Raw genomic sequence first — 20913 nt, 5'->3', positions numbered from 1 at the left:
ATCAGGCAAACAGAGGAGATGCTTTGCTTTTCTCTGAAGCCAGTAGCAGCCCACCAATAAAGAATGTTCCAGTTACTTCAAGGTCAAATTTTGGTCACGTCACTAAATTCATTGATTTAGGTGGGAGCACTTTTGTACTTAATTTCTTGTTTACAGGGTCAAGAACCTACCAATAATCTCCTCAGCACCGTAGGAAATAGACACTAATATACCACATACTTGGGTCGCTGCTGAAAACAACAGGATCTCTGGTTCATCAGGCTCTCTCAGAGCTGAAAGGACACCAGCATATTCCAGCTCTTTCAGTCTGTATTGATTCTGCATTCAGTTTGAAAGATAAGGATTGTAGCTTGCGAGCAATGTACCTCAGAAAAATCTGCCTGTATGGAAAGGGCTTATTGTTGGTACACACTGATTCATTTTTGTATGAAAACCAAACCATCAGAGTAGGAAAGTAGCATAACCTGGCTCATTAAGACCATGCAGTGTCCTAACAAATCATGTTTTATAACTTTTGAAACTGTGAGAAGATGTGTCTCTGGTAGCTTTGTCACCCTAAAATGACAAAGTTTTTAAGTAGTGTAATAATGAAAATAAGAAAGCCTGAGGAAATTGGAGAAAAAAAGGGAGGAAAAAAACCCACCTTTTTTGCTGAGATTTGTAAGAAACTGTTGACGAATCCCAAATGGAAATGCAACCAAGCCTGTATTTCTGTGCCTGGTCAGCACATTTGGCTTATGCATAGCCTATTATATCATTTTAAAGTCGAGAAAAGTAATTACTGTTTCCTAAACTGATTAACTGTTCCTTAATGTCAGTGCTTAGAGAGTCATGCTGATTTAATCATGTTATCTCTTTACCTCCAGAGGAAGTATGCGCTCCATTACAAGATTGCTCTCATCATAAACTACCTGGGGCACTGTATATCAGTAGGGGCCCTTATAGTTGCCTTTATGCTTTTCTTGTGCTTGAGGTGAGTAATCTGTTTGCATGCTTCTAACTTAGTTGGGTTTGTGACACTTACCGGGTTACTCAAGCCCTCTGATAACACTGTCCAGGTTGTGTATGATCTTGAAAAACGGTCATGGCTTTTACACTCCCAAGCATGTGCATGGTTTCATTGACTGATGCATTGGAAGAGCTGTAATGGTGGCTTCCGTGCAGAGGACATAAAGCCTATATGTATTCAGGAAAAGAAAGGTGCATGATTTATTTATGCAGTAAAATATTCCGTGAGCACATAGTGCTTCATTAAGGGAAGCTGGGATTTGAGTGTGTCGAGTTGCAAGTTCTGGGGGCAAGTTTTCTTTTTTTGTAAGGCAGTGCATGATAACATAAGGCATTTTGCATTCCTTGACAGATAATGTTGGTGAAATCTTTCCATTTTGCTTTGGGTTAATTTATCTTTTCCTTCCGTTAAAGAACTTAGAAGTTCTCTTAAATAATAAGAGAAACATCTTTAGAGGAGCTTTATCCGCACCAGTGCTCATGAAGCAATGAAAGCAAATCAACAAAACTGTGTAGAAACACTTCCCTGGTTCAGTGGTACAGCAGGATGTTTGTCAAGTCAAATGGATATGTCAGTGAAGAAAGTCTGTGAAGAAGAGTTAGGGCTACAGGGAAAAGACAAGGGGTAGGAGGGAAGGAAACAGTGGAAAGTAATAGGTAGATGTGCATCAGTCATCGTATGTATTGTATGTATACAGCCTGAGTCTCAGGAATATAGTTTAATGAGTGTGACCTAGTTGGATATTTCTCTGTTATTTGTTGGATTATCTGACTGGTATTTCTGTACTATTTGCACCGTTTTATCTAGGAGCGTTCAACCTGAACTTAGAACCAACTGCACTAAGTGCTATGCAGTGATAATACTAGAGAAAAATCTTAGACTGGTAACACATGAGAAACAGGTGGAAGACACCCCCCCCACCACCCCCCAGGATTACAGCATGATGATAGACAGTGACCTAAGTGAAAGAATTACTGCTTTCTGAGAGTGGAGCATCCCTGCAAAGTCTTATGCTGAGTCTTCCGTTTGAGCATTCCTAGCAAGAGGGTTTTTCTTATTAACAACAAGAATCTTCTTTCACCCCAGCATCTATAAACAGGATAATCCATGCTAATAGGAAGGAAAAAAAGCCTAAAACATTCAGTGGGAACAGTTATGGTGCTTTAGTTTAAACTTCCATTTCAACATTTTACTGTGCACATAATGTGAATTCCCATAGTGTTTGGAGACCTGAATTAATTTACACTGAATAAAGAATGCAAATTATTTGTGGTAACTATATTCTCTGCTTTAATGTTGAATCTTTCATAAATGCTTGTGTAAATAATGCAAAAACAATTGATAGTATGGTATATATGTATCCAGCTTCTAATAGATGTGACCTAGCAGATCTCTTTAATATTGTTTTTCTGCTATTTAAACTTTGATGTAAAGATTTAAGTTTTGCAATAAGCTTCAGCATTAAAAATGACTGCAGAAGTTCAGTACTTCCCTGTACATGCTGTGAATTAAGACAGTCCATCTTTTCAAATTTCACTGTACCCTGCAAAAAATATGTAGTGTCCAGCCAGCGTTAACCAACAGAGGCTACTTCAGTGTCTGAAGACTTATACCTGTTTTCAAAAGTTCTAAAGATGCTTTAGTGAAGGCAGTCCAGATTCAAGTTGCATTATAGATTTCCCCATCACAAATTCTGGATGATGCATATCTTCATCACACTTACCTCTTCAAAGTGTCCCAAGAGCAAATCAGTTTTGACAATTCAGTCCTATAATTTGGGGCTTTTTTTCTGTTTTAGTTTGAATGCAAGAAGATATCTGTGAATTGGGTGAAATGAGAAAATTTAGATAATTCCCAGCTATTAAAAAAAACCAACAGAAGACTATGAAGGCTTGGTTTGCTAGTCCCACATCTTGGCCCAAACTAGAAATCTGTCCGTTCCTTATTCCTGCCCCACTCCTCCCATCCACCTCACTCCACAGTTGCCTGCTGAGGGTGAAGATAGAGGAGACCTCTGGGAAGGCTGAAGTTCTACAGCTGTTCCATATTTTTATGCTCCTCACCCATCACCTGCTTGATTTTTCTTCACCGATGGAGTCCCAAAGGCAGTCCTGTCTGAAGGAAGAGACTGGAGCACACCTGCTGTATTGGAACATAACTGCTAGGAAGGCTATGGGATCTCTCACACTGGAGGTTTAAAGAGTAGGCTAAATATTTGGTTGGTGTGGCAAAGAGTATTGCTTTAGTGACCAACTATTGAGGTGGGTGTTCTTCTTTTGGAGATGAGCCTCACTGTTGCTGGCCCAGGCGAGATAGCTGCTGCATTGATGGGAAGCTTAGTCCTCAGTTGTGCTGAAGTGGGAAGGGAAAAGAACCAGACCCAGTCCCTGTTCTTCCAAATGTGTCCCATGTGATCTTGTCCCCAGTTCCTGTCCTCCTCAGTTCCTTATGCAACCCTGAGCCCTCCATTCACAATCCACCCTCCACACCAGTAGAAATGTTCTACTGTCCTAAGCGCTGAGGAACCATAAAGTGAAAGATATTTTGAGGGTCAAAAAGCTCGGATGTAGCAGCAACTGATGAAATTATCTGCCATCTGTGTTTGTGCTGCCAGGAGACCCCAACATAACTGAGAAGGGAGGAGAACTCATCCAGGAACTCTATTTTACTGCAAAGACCTACTGAAGATTTGCTTTCTACAGTTCTGTCACATATGAATCAATCTGACTTTCTGGGCTATGCAATGACAAATAAACCAGTAAACAGTTCATTTAGTGCCTAAATAATAATAAGTGAAGCCCAGCTTATGGGAGCGGACTTGATTTTTGTTGGCATGCTGACTGAATGGCACTGAGTCATTGAGATAGCTCGTAAAGATCTAAGTCAAAGATGGCTCCTCAAGGTCTAAATGTAGGTGGTCTTAAAAGTGTGAGAGCCATGCTGTCTTTACAATGCAAAACAAAACAAGCACACAACCAAAAAATATTCTGAGAAGGAAAAATGTGCAATTTGTGCATAAACCAAATGTGCTGTAGAGCTGCATTGATCTCCGATGCAGGATCTGGACAGATTTCCTCAGGGCACTTTGCAGGGCTTTGTTAAATGTATCTGCACTGCTGTGAATTTCATAGTCTGTATGTTCTCGTCAATAGTAAAAGTTTGATCCACCCCTCAGGTGCACACAGGCAGTTCCCACTGACACGGCTCTCCTCGTCCCACATAATCACATGCTTGCACTAGTAAAGCAGAAATGTTATGTAGATGATTAGTAACGCCAATCAAACTGAAGATAAAAAAAGAGAAAAAGCCAAAGGATTAAAACACTTTTGCTCTTTTGAATATTATTTTTGCTTTACTGTTGCTGACAGTGCAGAAACCCAAATTGCTTTGTCCTGGCTTTTTCCTTGTTAGTGTGCTGTTATACCAACCTCTGAGGTGGAGTAGGAGCCCGTTGTAAAGCTCTTGACTTGTTATCAAACAAGGTGCTGGCAGTGGCCAGCAGTGATCTGAGTGGATTCAGTCAGAAGATGTTTTATTTGTGCAGTAGTGACCAAAGGAGAAGTACGGGAAGACAGAATTTGTTCTGGGAAACATCTACATCCCTGCTGAGTTTTGAATCCAATAAAGAAGGATAGAGCTGCAAGGAAGATAGGCTGAATATTAAAAATGACATGTCCTTCTGCACAGGTTGCTCGTTAAAAGCCCCTCTAAAAAAAACAAACCCACAAACACTGGTGTAACGTCTTTCGTCACTAGTATGGCAGTAATGAAAGCAAATTGGTGATCTGAGGGAAACTTTGCTTTCCTGTTGCCCCTAAATTTACGTCTATTTCCCCATTAAAACATGTGATTTTATTTTCCTCATAGGCCTGAGGCAGTGTCCCTTTTCTTTCTTGTAGTTACAGCCAGATTTCCTGCATCTCACTTATTTTTTCTCCCAAAAGACTGAAATATTTTTTTCTTGAAACAACATGGTCACTTTTTTCTTACACACACACACACCCCCCCCATCTTCCGCATTTTAGGAGAGAAGGACCTACTTTCTTTTATCTTCCCCTGTTCCAAGCTCCTTTGACTTGCCGCTTGATCTTCAGTCTGGTGTGCAGTTCGTGAGACTGCTGCTGCAGGTCTCTGTTAGTAAGAATGGAAGAGTTTGATTAAATTATTGGTAGAAACCTGTCAGAAGAAGTGTAGAGCATCCATACCGAGCAGGTTGATCTTACACCTATCAGAGCCTATGTGATGGGGATACAGAATCACAGAATCACAGAATAGTAGGGGTTGGAAAGGGACCTCTGTGGGTCATCTAGTCCAACCCTCCTGCCGAAGCAGGGTCACCTACAGCAGGCTGCACAGGACCTTGTCCAGGCGGGTCTTGAATATCTCCAGAGAAGGAGACTCCACAACCTCCCTGGGCAGCCTGTTCCAGTGCTCCGTCACCCTCAGAGGGAAGAAGTTCTTCCTCATGTTCAGACGGAACTTCCTGTGCCTCAGTTTGTGCCCGTTGCCCCTTGTCCTGTCACTGGGCACCACTGAAAAGAGCTTGGCCTCATCCTCCTGACCCCCACACTTCAGATACTTATAAGCATTTATTAGGTCCCCTCGCAGCCTTCTCTTCTTCAGGCTGAACAAGCCCAGCTCCCTCAGCCTCTCCTCGTAGGGGAGATGTTCCAGTCCCCTCATCATCCTTGTACATCAAGTGGGTAGGTGATTGGCACAATTAGTACTGGTTTAAACTTAAAGATCACGTGATATCTGGTGTGATCAGAGCAGAGCAGGCTCCAGATCTAAGGCATAGTCCTCCCATACATACCTTTCTGTCATGGAGCAAAAAAAAAAGAGCAAGTCCCAGGACAGGGCATCCACTAACGGAATTAACAAGTTCATGTTTGTGTTCCGTTTTCCCCTCCATCTCCTGGCTTTCCACGTAGCCTAGTTAAATCTATTCCATCTGCCACTTAGAATAGCAGAGCCTTAAATAATGATTCAGGCACATGGCATTATTTAAACTTCATCATAAATAAACTACCGTTGCAGAGCATGTGTTCGGTGGATGCAATGGCTGTTGGTTTGGAGACAGCACTCTGTCCGCCCCTGTAATGGTCCATAGTAAAGTTCTCCAAGTAAGGCAAGAATGAAAACGATGGAGCTCTAAAAATAAGCACATATGTGATGAGATGGTCTTTGAATACAAAAAATCTGAAGTGCCAGTGCTGGCTAAAATCACATGAAGTGTCTCGTCTTACAAACTCAGATACAGGACAGAAACCCATTTCAAGATGTTTTCAAGCCTAGATGTTTAGTTATCCACTATGATCTTTCCTGAATTCCTGGTCAAATACTCAAAAATAAGCAAATATTTCATACCATGTTTTGTTGGAAAGGAGGTCAAGGAAAGTGTGAACAGCAGCATCAGTGCCTCAGACTTTCCTCATTGGTTTATCCACACAGTATCTGCAAAGGTAGATAATTTAATAAACATTGCTAATACTGTAGTTGTATTAAAAGCAAAAAAAAACAACATAACCCCTGAATTCCCTAGCTAGTAATTTAAATTAATTTTCTTTCAGGATTTTTTTTTTTCGTATAATTCCTCAAGGGGATTATAAATGAGGATGTGCTGTGCACTTCTACAGTTCCCAAACAGGAGTACTGTGCCACCCTTACTCTAAAGCTACTTTGTTATGGGTTACTAAAACCTGAGCTGCAAGATAGCTTCTGTGCTAAAAAGATACTTTACAGCCCCATTTCCTGTTTGTTGCAAAAATGACTGACATCCAACCGCCATTTAATGAAGCAAATCAGAGCGGACTTGTAAATGTTTTTCAAGCAACTCGACCACAAGCATGTGCTGTACTGAATGAAGCCATCTGTATCGGACTTTGTCACTCCTGTGAAAGTAACAGAGGAATTCTCCCCAGTGGAAAAGCTGATTGCACGGTCAAGATTGGAGCCATATTCTTAGACTGCAGTATCCAGTGACTGGGTTTCAATTAGCCCATATTTAACCATGTAGTAGGGGTGACGTTTCTCTTCGTACGCTGACGGGGAACAAAGCCCAGGCTGATGTAGTGTCCTGTAGTTATCCACGCTGTTCGTTGTCATCATGCTCATGAGTGGTTTGCAGAGGGCCGTTTCTGATCCCTGTTCACCATGCTACGCAGCCAAACAGCGCTGGGCACGAACACCAGTGAACACAGTCAGGCTGGTCCTGCCCTGGGGCTGTCCAGCCTGTGGTCCTGTTCTGCATCATGCAGGCTGCATCCTTCCAACTCTAGGAAAAGCAGTGCTTGAAGTCTTTTTGGTCTAAACCAGGCAGAATGCCCCTTGTCCTGTGATTAAAAATTGGCTTGTAGGGAGGGGAAAGAAGCTTTGGAAAAGGCTTAGCGGAGCACAGATGCTTCCACAATGAGTTTATTTTTAGGGTCTATGCACATCCTAAACAGTAACGGAAGCTACCACTTCTGCTCTTCACCTAAGCTTTTCACCCCTGTCCTCATAATAAAGCTGTTATTCTCTTCCCAGCTTTCGTTCTTCCCTTGCAACTGCCCCTCGCATTTCCTGTGAGAATCTTTGTATTCCCCGAGGCAACTGCCACCGAGAAGCTCATTTTCCCTGCCAGCCTCTCCAGCTGTTTTTCCCATCTGTGAGCATTAGGAGTACCAGAATATATGCACTGATTGAACGTGAGCATGTGGGGAATCCATGAGGACCTCAGGGGAGGCCTCCATGTGGATGAAAGCAAATAGGCCATGACAGGCGCAGAGCCTGGGAAATAACTTGCTGTTAGGTATTCTTCCCACTCCAGGCCATTTATGGCTTGTCCATGAGCTTTGCCTGCCCCAGAAAAAAATAACGGGGAAAAATATTTTTTTTAAGTATTGTCCATGATTCTACTTTCTGCTTGTTCAACAGCCGTGGAATGGGAAGCACTCCAGCAAAGTGCTCTCAGATTTCTCCTGCCAACTGTTTTCAGACAGACTTTGGGACAGCAGCCTTAATTGAACATCATTATTAATAGAATACTACATGAATTAATAGAAGGTTTCCAAGCTTCTTTAATAAAGTTACCATTTGCATTTGTTTCCATGTAGATGATTCAACTAGCTAGCTTTCAACCACGCTGGCACATTATTATGATTGCTAATGTTAATTATTTGTGTCATGCTTTGAATCACAAAATAGTAGCTCTGCACATCCCAGAGGAAAAATATCGCTGTATGGATGGAGCAAGAAAAAAAACACCACAGGAATCGACAGAAAGGCTACTTTTGAGTTTTACTAGTGCTATTTTAGAAACACTTTTGTAGTTCTCCATTTCTGAATCAGCGAGGCCACCTATACAGAAGGAGCCGATCAGATTTTCTGCCTTTTCAGATCTCAGCATTTCCTGTGTCAAAAAAATAGATTTTCTAATTCTCTGCTTTCTGCATCCAGCCGTACAATTAAGGTCATTTGAAGGATATAATTAGCAGAGTGTGCTTTTTGTACCAACAGTCAGAAACTCTTTCTGCACACCTTGACACAGGCTACAGTCAACTGCTGGAGAATTTTGCTTTTTTTTTCATTTGCTGCTGCTCTTCCTAACGTGGAAGCCTGGTTATGACACACCGCACACCAAGCAGTTCAGAATGACGGTAGAATGATATCGAGTCAGGGAATGACATTTGGGCTTGGAACATGGTCTGTTCTCAAATCAAATAAAGCAGTCATTATGTACCATTTCCCGCCATACACCTGGCTTTTGGTTTACTAATTAGGAAGGCCAAAGTGAAGTATGTTTGCTTTCACCTTAATGGCTTCTTTGTGTCTAACCCGCTGCAGAGCTGAAGCTAATGCTTTCCTGGGGCTCTGTGTGTGTGCAGTGAGTGGGAGGCATGTGCTCCAGGTCTCCTCATCTGGCTTTGGCCAGCACAGCCAGAGACATCCCCTGGGACTCACGACTCACTGGAACACACACATTTTCCTGTACCGTTGTCCCCAAAGTCCTGCAAATATAAAGCAAAGTACTTCGTAACGTCATAACGTCTCCTGTGAAAATATGCTGTCTCTTGCTACATTCTTCTATCTAAAAGCCTCACATCATTAGCCTTGAGGCAAGTGGCTGTATTCTTGTCACAGTTTAACCCAGAAGCCACCAACTAAGCACCAGACAGCCGCTTGCTCACCCCTCTCCTTCCCCTGCAGCGAGATGCAGAGGAGAAATGGACAAAAGGGGAAACTCATGGGTAGAGATAAAGACAGCTCAATAAGGCACCAAATACTAATACTAGTAATGCTACTACTGATGCTAATAATAATGATAATAACAAATATGCAAACCAAACTATATACAATACCATTTTTCTCACCACCTGATGACTGATTCACAGTCCCCAAGCAGTGATTGCAGAACCCCAAAATCACAAATTTCATGAAATTTTGAAAAAGTTCGAACTCCTGGACAAGGGAGGATTTGAACTCACGGAAATGAGAAGAGCAGATAGATTCCTGCCCTCCTGACCAACCCCCATTCATAAACTGAGCATGCTGTTTATGGTGTGGAATATCTCCACTGGACAGCCTGACCATCTGTCTGGCTGTGCTCCATCGCAGCTCCTGCACACCTGCTCATTAGCTGAATATGAGAAGCTGTAAAAAGTCCTTGATTTCATAGCAACAACTGAAGACATCACTGTTATCAGCATTCTCCTCGTAGTAAATCCACAGCGCAGCAGCTTCTGGGAGGAAAATTAACTCTATCCCAGCTGAAACCAGGGCGACTGTGAACAATGACTCCTGGTAAGAAGTCCTGTGTGCCTGCCGTGAGGCCACCTCTGCCCCAGCATGCAGGAGGACTGGTGCAGCAGCAGGACTCCTGTGCCGCAGGCCTTCAGCAGAAACTCTTGCCTGGCGGAAGCTGTCATCTGGAGATCACTCAGTAGCGGGCACAGCAGTGGTTTTTAACAAATCGTGAGGAGCCTATAAACCCTTTCACTCACAGAGCCAAGGTGTTTCCAGTGGCAGTATCTTTTCTCCCTTCAAATCAGCAGCTCTAAGTCCTTCTTTTCTCCCCTTTTCAAGGAAATCCTTTTCCTTCTTCGCGCTCCTTCACTCAGGGTAACCTACACTGCTTGCTTGTACCTGTCTGACACTACTTGCTGTATTTCAGGGGGATGTTTGAGGCCCAAAATCTGCTGTCAGGCACAGCCAGAAGTGAAATCGCTACATGAACCGTGCTGCTTCAGGAGCACATGTTGGAGGTACACTACCAACCACTCCTCCCAGTTTGGGCCCCCAGCCCAGGGGACCCGCAGTTTTCTCTCTTATCCAGTTCTGGGCTTTTTTTATCCCTCCTCCCTGCAACTCCCAAAGGACAAGAGGGAATGTAGTTGTGAGACAATGCCTCCTCATCCATCCTTTGAAGGGGACAGGCAAGCAGAGAAGAGGAACCAGTATAGACAAACGTATTTTACCGTGAATAATAGTTTATGAGCTCTTTATTCCATCATGTTAGTAGAATAAGCCATGGCCTGACTCCAGTGAATATAAACCGTGAAATGAGTTCAGTGACTCCTGTGAGGAGTCGCTGCCACCAACAGGGTGATTTCATGTGACTAAATGTGGTCCTGAATCAGGAATATCTTAAAACCTCCAACAGCCAGAAGCAAGGAGGTAAGAACAAGGAACAACTCACAATCTACCTCCCCTGTTTCCCATGCTGTTTCCAGACTGTCTTTTACTGCTCACCACTGGGGACTGAGTCACAGCCTACATGGCTCATTGGTCTGAGTATGGAAGTGCTCACATCTTTATGTCATGGCCTCAATCTTGAAGTCTGTTCTGACTGAGTTGCTACAACCTCTTTTCTTATTCCTTCCATCCTTGGACCCATACATCAGGGAAGAGTTAGCAGAAGAGTCCAGCCAAGTGCTTGAACAACACTTCTTGTCTGAAAAGGATCAGGGCAGGAAGCAAATACAGGAAAAGTCTCTTTAATCGAAGCCCGTAGCCTCATTCTGTGGTGTCTTGTGATGTGCTAGCCTTCAGGCTCACTGGCGTGGTGACTTGTGCTGCTGTTCTTGGAAGCTGAGCTACGCTTGTACCATTCAGTCCACATCGAGGGTTGTGAAACAAGTGGAAATGGTATAAACAATGTTACCTGACATGAAGACAAATATGAAACCTTCTATCATCTGATCTTTTAGGCTAGTGGACTTCAAATGGCTCTGTAACTCACTGTTTCTTCCTAATGATGCTGTAATTGTGTCTGAAGCAGCAATTCAGCACCCAGTGCACTCATCTCCCATTTCTCCCCTCTCTCACTCTTTTGCGCACTTGAGAATGTAGCTCTCCACTGTCTGTAGTCTCATTTTCTTGATGTTGTCACTGCCACACTCTGCAAATTGTGATATCTCCCTACTGAGGTAAGAATAACCCCAAATTTCTCAGCTTCTGAATTGTGAGGGAAGGCATTCATGCCAATCACTGTGACTCTAGGAAAGCTCAATTCACTAACTTACAATACAGCTCAATGTGTTTCAGATTCTACCTCCTGCCATTTACAACGTGATGTGAATTCCTTTTCGGTGCTGCCTGTGGGCAGTTATTGGTGTTTCTGGAGCACTTACTTGCTTACCTTTGCATACCACAGGGTGAAGGCAATAATTGATCAAGGAGGAAGGAGCTGTGGGGCTCTTTGTCGTAGAAGACTGTTATGACTGTTTAACAAGTTTTCAAAAAGGGACAGGTCGTTTTTATGAACAACAGGAGTATTTAAATTTAAATTAAGAGGACAAATCACCCCTATGAGTATTCTAAGTTTCTTCCTCAGGCTTTGAGATAAGTGAGCATGACAAAGTTGGCTTTGTCCCTTCACCAAACATTAGCTGCACTGCAGGTCTCCTATTACTCAGTGGCTTTATGGACCAATCTGGGATATGTACTTCATTCATTTTCCACCTCAGACTCCAGTTTGGCCACACAGATAAACTTTATGCACAGGGTTAGCTCCTGAGCCCCACAGAACGGTCTCATGCAAATAGTGCCTGTAATGAGGGGACCCTGGTCTCCGTCAGTATCCCTCTAGGTGCTTTACCCGTGCTAAATAAGGATCATAACATTCACCAGCAGTGCCTGTAATGAGAGCAGCTTTCTCAGGTGGCTGGCAAGAGATCTTTCCCTTGTTACATCGATGACTTAGCTCAGTCCTCCACTGCTGTGCCCCGCAGCTTCCGCACACTTTATTAACCCTGCTCTTTCTCCCTCCGCAGTATGAACCTCACACGGTGATTTCTCAAGCTTTTCCTGCCCTTGGCTATGAATTGCATTACTGCCAGTGATTTCTGTGCTAGTAGTAGTTAGGAGACAGAAACAAACAGAAACCATGTGCTCTGGGCTCTCTACAAGCAAAAACAAACTTAGAGCCTCCAGTTGGGACTTTTACGAAAAGAAAAAAAAAAAGAAAAATAACAACAGGAGAAAGTTAAAACTATTCTGTGCCTGGGGTCACGTCATTGAACCATTCAGAAACTCTGTGGCACTTTCAGACATGTGTTTCTCAGCCCATCTATACTGGTTCTTTCGTTAAAACCCCAACTGCTGTTAACACCAGTGGAGTAGTGGCCCAGACATCACAAAAGCAAATCCTGCCCCTCACCGGTTTGTGCTGCTTTGCCAAGGCAGCAGTGTGGTGGGGTGTGGGACTGAGGAGAGTCTGTAGCCAGTAAAGCAAAATGCTTGCTCTACAGCCTCTTCTTCATTGCTGTTAGGCCCTAAGACACGAAACTATTTAGCGGATGAAAACCTCTACTTACCTTCCGTGCCACACACGGAGTGTCTCAGAAAGGGAATGAGGCCGTGGTACAAGGTTGCTGATACCCAAAGTATGGCTTTTGCTAAAGGTAGCTGGACATGAGAGCCACCTGTCTCTGTTTCATGTCCAAAGCATTGTTTCACAAGGCTTCAGGTTTCATTTTGGTAAATTCTGGCTGCTGGCCATATTTGTACTTTATTTAATTTTACACCAGGAACACTTCTTCCCTCAGCACATGTGGCTTTTTGAAAACAAGGAGAGTTTTGATCATAACTATGTGTAGGGCCTGAGAGTTCCCAACACAGACCAGCCCCTCTTGCTCGAGGTCTTGAACAGACATCACTAAAAATTTGCCTCCGTCTCCAGCATCTTGCAATCCAAACAAAAGCCAACAGCTTGAGGCAGGCAGATGGACAAAGAAGACAAAACAGTGTGACCAAGAAGTAGCAAGGAGGACAAAGACCATGCAGCCAGTAGATGTTGAGGTTGTCTTTATATTCCAAGATGCAGAAGATAATACGATTTTGATGACTAGGGGGCAAAAGCTCTTTTTAGGAACTGAACCAAGAAGTCTACAACTATTTGTTTGATCCTGTTTGCCTCTGCAGCCAGTCCAATGTCCTGCTGTAAGTACTGTGGAAATAAGGTTTCTTCCAACTGGATTTAGTGATGTTCCAGCATATGGAATGATTAAACTACATCTAAATGGAGGCACGCAGCAAGGATTTTTTTTTTTCCCCACTCATTTATTTTCTCGCCATCAAGAAACACATTCAGGTGACAAGTTTGCTGGATCTGTTTTGTTGTTAGAGCTCTCAAAAGCAGTTAATTTCATGCCAGTAACTGTACAGTTTGACCTGAATTTCCTCAGTTTCTAGTCCCCTGTTTCTCTTTCCCCCCTCAAAACCATATTTCAAACTCTTTCCTTAATCTGCTAATCCTTAACCTGAAGGGAGGGAACAAAACATCTAGATGAACAGCAGCTGCAGGATATTTATGTGCAGAATGATCAACAGAGAACAGACCTTAATAGCATGTTTCAAGGTCTGTGAGGAGCGTGATGGGTTTCTGGGGTTCTGTGTGAAAGGTGATAGGTGTTGGTTGTAAGGTTGCTCTGAAAGCCTAACCATGAACCTTTGCCTTTTATTAGAAGTGAAATTTTCAGCAGGAGATGTGTCCCTGACATGTTCCTTGGTAGCACAGGTTGCACTGAGAGCAGCGCTTTTGGGTTTTGTAGCCTAAATAAAAGTGGATGGATCTGAGCAGCTGGAGATTTGTTTTCCAAATTGATTCCAGTCATGAGTCGCTGAGGCTCTCAAAACCAAATACCAATTTCAGACCTGGAGCCTGAGTTGTTAAACTCAGAAGCTGTTTTAACATTGACTTAGTAGGGTTATAGCTCTGAGCATCCTTCTGTAAGTTGCAGTATCTCATATGTGGGAGGTCTTGTATTTGTTTTTTTGCTGGATTGCTTTGAAAACTTTGAGAGATTTTGGAGGTTGAAGGACATAACAGAATTGCTTCTGGCCCTAAGACTGACTAATCGAGTCCTTGGAGAAGTGCAATAAGTGTTTTATGATAGAAAAATAGTGTTTTTTAATAAGAAGGCTGCCTTGTTTGTCATGCAAAGACCTGAGGCAGCAGTAAAGTTGTTTATTGGATTGTGCCTTCTCTTTTTGCTGTCACTGGGATGAGCTACAGTCAGCTACATTTGAGCAGGTTGGAGAACACCACTTTCTGTGTCTGTCCCATGTTATTTCACAGTTTCCTTTGCAAGCAGGGAGGCTGATACGGCAAATGCAGAACCCTAACATGATAATCGTGGGAAATGCACTGGCTGTTTGAACCCTGATGGAGGTGATTTTAATAACTGGAGTGTTTTGCGTTTAGCTGAGAAAAGACCATTTAATTGAAGTCGGTAACTGCAAAGATTCTGTAGCTGCAAAACTGTAACTTGGCACTTGCCTTCCCTTACCAGTTCACAAAGAAGAAGAACACAAATGATCTTGTCTTGGAGGACTGAATCTGTAATGAGTGACTTTCTGTCTAGCTTCAGGGATACTTTGGTTGCTGGCATCAGCATCACGCACTGGCTGCCTCCTGGAGCCATTTTCAGCAGCAAGCACTATTTAAGCTGTCCCTTCTTTTGTTTTATGTTTTATGTGTCCCAACTTATTGTAGTTCTTATTTTACATTGTGCTCATATTTTACATTGCATCTGAATGGGGCCTGGGAAGGACTGAAAACAGCCACAGATATTTTCTGATGAGGGAGAATATGCACCTCTACCTTGTTAAATGAAGCTCGGTACAGCTAATTGAGCCTTTGGCCGAAAACCAGGCAGTCCATGCTCTCCTAGTGCACTAATGGGTCAGAAAACTTGGAACTTCACACAGATGAGCCTGTTCAAGAGAGTAACCGAATATAAACTGTTCCAGTTTTGCCTCTCCAGCACAGATATTTGTCACCAAATCTCCTGCTGTGAACAGTACATCAGACTGCAGTGCAGCCTTGTTTTTTAGGGGCTTATCAGTTCTACTAGACATTATAACAGAGCTGATGGGATGGAGTGGCGGGGAGCGAAAATGTTAACCGAGGACGAAGTGACCATTTGAATATTTGAGTCTTTCCAGTAGATCCTGTTTCACTTGCTTGAATTGATTCTTCCCAAAGGGAGCTCCTCACATTATCAAGACAAATTGCATACAGCTTTGCGAAAGTTCTGTTGTGGTTTCTAGAAGAAAGTTATATACTGAGGAAAAGAAGCACAGATTTTGCCATCCTCCTGTTGCTGTTTTATATTTGTGTAATTTATTTGTGTTGTGACGACACTGCAAAATCCAAGTTTTGGCTTTGGCACTGTCTGTGCAATTTATCCTGAGAGCCAGAGAGCAGGACCAGATGCAGATATGCTTGCTGGTAAAGATACAAGCTACAGACAGCCTCATAAGCCATTACTGCTGACACACTGGACAGACGAGCCTTCTGTTTCTTAGTGTAAGGGAGGTAATGGACGGGGTAAACCATGAGGAATTTTGCAAGTGAACAGAATTATCTTGTTTATTTTATCTAGTCATTAATACGTATGTGTATATATTCACTATATATTAAATGTATTTCACTGTTTAGAAGTATCAGATGCCTGCGGAATATTATCCACTGGAACTTGATCACCACCTTCATCCTGAGGAATGTGATGTGGTTTCTGCTTCAAATGATAGATCACAACATACATGAAAGCAATGAAGTAAGTGCTTGGAGGCAACATGCCTCTGCCTTGTAGTTTGGGGGCAGGCAGGGATGCTGAATTTCTTCAACTGATAGAAATATTACAAAGGGGACCTATCCACATGCTTAGAGTGACTTTCATGTAATTAAAAAAAAAAAAGACTAAGAAAATGAACTTAGATTTGCTCAGTTTTCATTTATTTCATCATTATTGAGTATCAAAAGGTTTTCTTAAACTAAAAAACCCACCCAAATGCTGCTTTCTTATTTCTTCATCGACCATAGATACTTTCCAAATTTGTATACTGTGAGACACAATATTGTGTGAGACACTAAATTTGGTGTTTCTTGAACATTTTTGTCAGAGCATCTTGCAGTGATGTGCACTTCTGTAGGGAAAGCATTCATTCCAGAGGGCAACATCTCCATGAACAGGGTACAGGAATAATGGATTTGGCTGTTGAGGCTCTGAGTCAGCTACTTTGTCTGACAACAGTGGGCACCTTGCTGTCTGGAGTCAGTGGAAGTCCCAGGAAAAGGAGAAACAGGGCCTGAAACAGTATGGTTTTTGCTTGTTGATATCTTTGTGGGTTTTTTTTCACAAAATTCCATTTTTCTGCGAATCCTTTCTCCACCATGCTGACCTTGAGGATGAAGTTCTGTGATATGGGCTGCATCCAACAGCAATTCCCTGTCACTGAAGGGATGGCTCACTCCTCCAGGGACCCAAACACTTCACTTCAGCTCCTGCTGCTGCTCTTGCACTAGCTCTGTTCCTCTGCTTGATCTCTTGGGGAGGGCTGGACCTCCAGAATCTGGACTCACTAAACTGGTGGAGAACTAGCGTAGCCAACAAAAAAGCAAGGAAGAGTTTTGTGTGGACAGATCCACACAATAAAACACACTGTCACTGTTTAGAGCAGGGAGGCAATAAACAGTGGCAGATGCTCGCTGTTAAAACCTTTCCTCCCACCAGGAAAAGTGAAATACGAGGAAAAGGGAGAGAGACTTAGAAATTGAAAATTAAAACAGCTTTACTAATAACACTAGTAATATTAGTAATAAGAGAAATAATACAAAATATACAAAACCGATACTGAGTTTGCCGGAGTTGGGTGCCATGGACGCTGGAAGTCCCGAACTGATCTCAGGTAGACGGGAACTGGATTCAGGAATGCACAGATTGGAATCTGGATCAGGATCACAGGCAGGACAAGGAGCAGGGTCCTCTTTGGAAGCTGGCCATGGATGAAGAAAGTGAGACCTCATGATCTCCCAGCTTTAAACTGACATGTATGGCACGGAATACCTCGTTGGTCAATATTGGGTCAGCTGTTCTGTCCACTCCTCCCTGCAAGTTCCACCCTCTGTAACTCCTCACTTGCGAAATTTAAAAGGTGTATCAGTGACCTTAGCTGCTATAGTAATAATCATGAACATGGGCCTTCTGCATTCCATTCCTACTGTTAGCTCAGTACAACTATAAACATGAGGTGTTACCAGCTTTGGAGTGGACACTGTAACATGTGCAGCTAACTTCAGAAAAATGCAGTTACTTGGAAGAACTTAGCTGTAAGGAAGATTCACTGAAAAAGAATCGGTTCTGGTTTAACCAAAACCAGGAGACATGGGAAGGCAGAAGGGGGAAGAAGTGAAGCGTCTGCTTTGCATGGCATTGAGTGCTCTTTAAGAAATGCAGTGTGTCACCATGCTCCCTTTTCTTATACTTCCCATGTAATTTCATGTTCAAGTAACTCCCAACTGCAGATGCTGATTTGAGTGAGGACATTGAATCAGACCCTCTGCAAGTTTTGTAATGCCCCCCCGGTTTGGTCACCCAGCAGCCCAAATAATACGAGGATGTTGGAGAGGATTGAAAGCATCCACTCCAAAAGAAAAAGCATTTATCTTGGTTTTCTTGGGGAATAGCTCTTTTTGATAGTTCCTTGGCAGAGGTTTTACTGTTCTCGTTCTGTTGTGGGTTTGCATGGCAACGTTTTGGTAGCGGGGGCGGCTATAGGGGTGGCCTCTGTGAGAAGCTGCAAGAAGCTTCCCATGTCTGATAAAGCCAGTGCCAGCCACCTCTAAGATGGGCCCAACACTGGCCAAGGCCAAGCCCATCAGTAACGGTGGTAGCGACTCTGTGATAACATGTTTAAGAAGGGGAAAAAAACCTGCGGTGAAATGGCAGTCAGGAGAGAGGAGCGAGACCATGTGAGAGAAACAACTCTGCAGACACCAGGATCAGTGAAGAAGGAGGGGGGAGGAGGTGCTCGAGACGCCAGAGCAGGGAGTCTTCCCTTGCAGCTCGTGATGAAGACCACAGTGAGGCAGGTTGTTCCCCTGTAGTCCATGGAGGTCCACGGTGGAGCAGATATCCACCTATAGCCCATGGAAGGGACATCACGCTGGAGCAGGTGAATGCCTGAAGGAGGCTGTGACCCCGTGGGGAGCCCATGCTGGAGCAGGCTCCTTCCAGGACCTGTGGACCAGTGGAGAAAGAAGTCCACACCAGAGCAGGTTTGCTGGCAGGGCTTGTGACCCCATGTGGACCCATGCTGGAGCAGCCTGTTCCTGAAGGACTGCACCCCGTGAAAGGGACCCACGCTGAGGCTGTTTGTGGGAAGGACTCATGTTGAAGAAGTTTGTGGAGAACTGTCTCCCGTGAGAGGGACCTCACACTGGAGCCGGGGAAAAGTGTGAGGAGTCTTCCCCCTGAGGAGGAAGGAACAGCAGAGACGTGTGGTGAACTGACCGTAACCCCCATTCCTCATCACCCTGCACCGCTCGGGGGGAGGAGGTAGAGAAACGGGAGTGAATCTGAGTCCGGGAAGAAGGGAGGGGTGGGTAGAAGGTGTTTTAAGATTTAGGTTTATTTCTCATTATCCTACTCTGATTTGATTGGTGATGAATTAAACTCGCTTTTCTCCCCAAGTTCAGTCTGTTTTGTCCGCGACAGTGATTGGTGAGGGATCTCTACCTGTCCTTATCTCGACTCTCGAGCCTTTCATCATATTTCCTCTCCCCTGTCCAGCTGAGGAGGGGGAGTGATGGAGCAGTTTTGGTGGGCACCTGGCATTTATCCAGGCCAAGCCAAAACACATTCCCATTGTAATATTCTTGTAGTAGAATATTCTCCTTTTAGGGTTGTCCCCTGATATTTACCTCCATAGCCAAGAAAAACTTAACAGTGTGCTACAAACACACATGCACACACATGCACACACACACTCTCCTCATACTCTCTCTCCCTGGAAAGCAGGTGGACTAAAGTGCCCATGGAATGTGAGCTGGACCCATAGCTGGTACCAGTCAGTGTGGCTTCACTCATGTAGGAACTGGTCCTGTAGGAACTGATAACCACCCCAGGAGCCTGGATATCCATTCATTGTAATGTCACCTGGGCACTCGTCGTCCTTGGTTAATGTTTCAAATGTAAGATTTGACATCAGAACTTTAATCCCATACTTTGGGAAATCAAACAGAAAGGTCATTAGTGCCTAAATAATGAAGTCGTGTAAGATTCTAAGGTTTTTGAGACATCTGTGTGTAAGTCTGTATTATTATTCAAGCAGATGCTTCTTTGAGAAGATGTAGCTTCTATTAATTCACTGTTTACTTTGTGTTTCTGTCATTTTCAGGCTACAGAAGATGATGGTATATGAGCTTTATTGTTGACAGATTTATGCTGTGTGATTTACTCTCATGACAATACTGCAAATCTCAATACAGATTTTTACAGTTATTTAGGAAAAATCAGTTGGAGTCAGGCACTCTAATGCCTTTTAAAATGTGACCACGACGTGCCAAGGAAAATATAACCCTGCACATATAAGGACAGATCCTCACATGCCTCAGTTTTCATTAACTCATCTTTTCTCTGAAGTCTTTTTGGGAAGGTGCCTTATACAAGCTTAGTGATAACTCTGTTATGTTCTCATTGTGGTGTAAGTCAGAGTCAAAATAACACCACAAAAATCAATGGGATCAAGATCATTTATGCCAGCTAATGATGTGATCTCTGCTGTGCTGATCAGTAATAACACAGTTACAGAAACATCAAGGGCTCAACGTGGAAACATTTTGCATGAAATTACAGCGCTTATGTTAATAAATCAAGAAGGGGAATTACTGAAGAGATCTGCAGCCTAGTAGTGAATACACATGGGGATCAAGAATCCTCAGTCAAATAAATGAAATGATATAAATTAATGAGTTCTGCTAATTGGGTTTATTATTTAATAAAAACAAATGCACAATTCCAAAAGGAATTGCTCAAAATTCATTTTCTTCTGGTTTCCTGTGGAAACGACGCAGAGGGAGATCTCATCACCATCATGTGTATTTGTCTGTATCTGTCCCTTTACCTTCCCAACCCACTGGCAAATTCCACTCAGTTCTGACACAGGAACAAGAGGCTCAGAAAAAATGATTTTTTATCATTCTTGTGGGCAGCATTTTTATCATTCAAAATGGGCAGCTGTGGAGAGGACAAAAACTGTGTAAGTGTGCAGCTGAGGGAGAGAGGGGAACAAGAGTCTAGACTTTATATCAGAATTTACATGAGACTGAGGCCTCAGGGAAAGCTTGAATTCATGCTCGTACCTTCGAAAAATCAAAGGTGAGACTTAGAGTCTTTGAAACCTAGTCTTACTAGTTTGGGGTCAATCAGGGATGGAGCCAAAATACTTGTTTGGTGTTAGCCAAAAATAGGGGGTTTTTTTTGGTTTTGTGGTTTTATTTTCCTATGCTCAGGCCAAAAGGAGAAAAAAGAAGAAAATTTCGTTTGGTTTAAACAAAATTTTGAAAACAAAATGTTTCATCTTCTTCTGAGTTGTTTTGATTTTTAATCCTATTTTAAAGATGAAGACAAACTAAATTT

General features: G+C 43.1%; 1 protein-coding gene across 2 annotated transcripts in view; it reads left to right on the top strand.

Moving 5' to 3' along the window:
* The window catches only part of CRHR2 (corticotropin releasing hormone receptor 2), a 163435-nt gene that overhangs the window by 93172 nt on the left and 49350 nt on the right, over window positions 1-20913 (top strand). For both annotated transcript variants that reach the window (XM_075419851.1, XM_075419852.1), the window contains 2 exons: window positions 867-973; window positions 15933-16050. In XM_075419851.1, coding sequence (XP_075275966.1) covers window positions 867-973; window positions 15933-16050 — 225 coding nt within the window. The remainder of the gene's footprint in view (window positions 1-866; window positions 974-15932; window positions 16051-20913) is intronic.

Source organism: Opisthocomus hoazin, chromosome 4, assembly GCF_030867145.1.
Source record: "Opisthocomus hoazin isolate bOpiHoa1 chromosome 4, bOpiHoa1.hap1, whole genome shotgun sequence".
NCBI lineage: Eukaryota > Metazoa > Chordata > Aves > Opisthocomiformes > Opisthocomidae > Opisthocomus > Opisthocomus hoazin.
The sequence above is the reverse complement of the archived record's forward strand: the minus strand, read 5'-3'. Positions and strand labels throughout refer to the sequence as shown.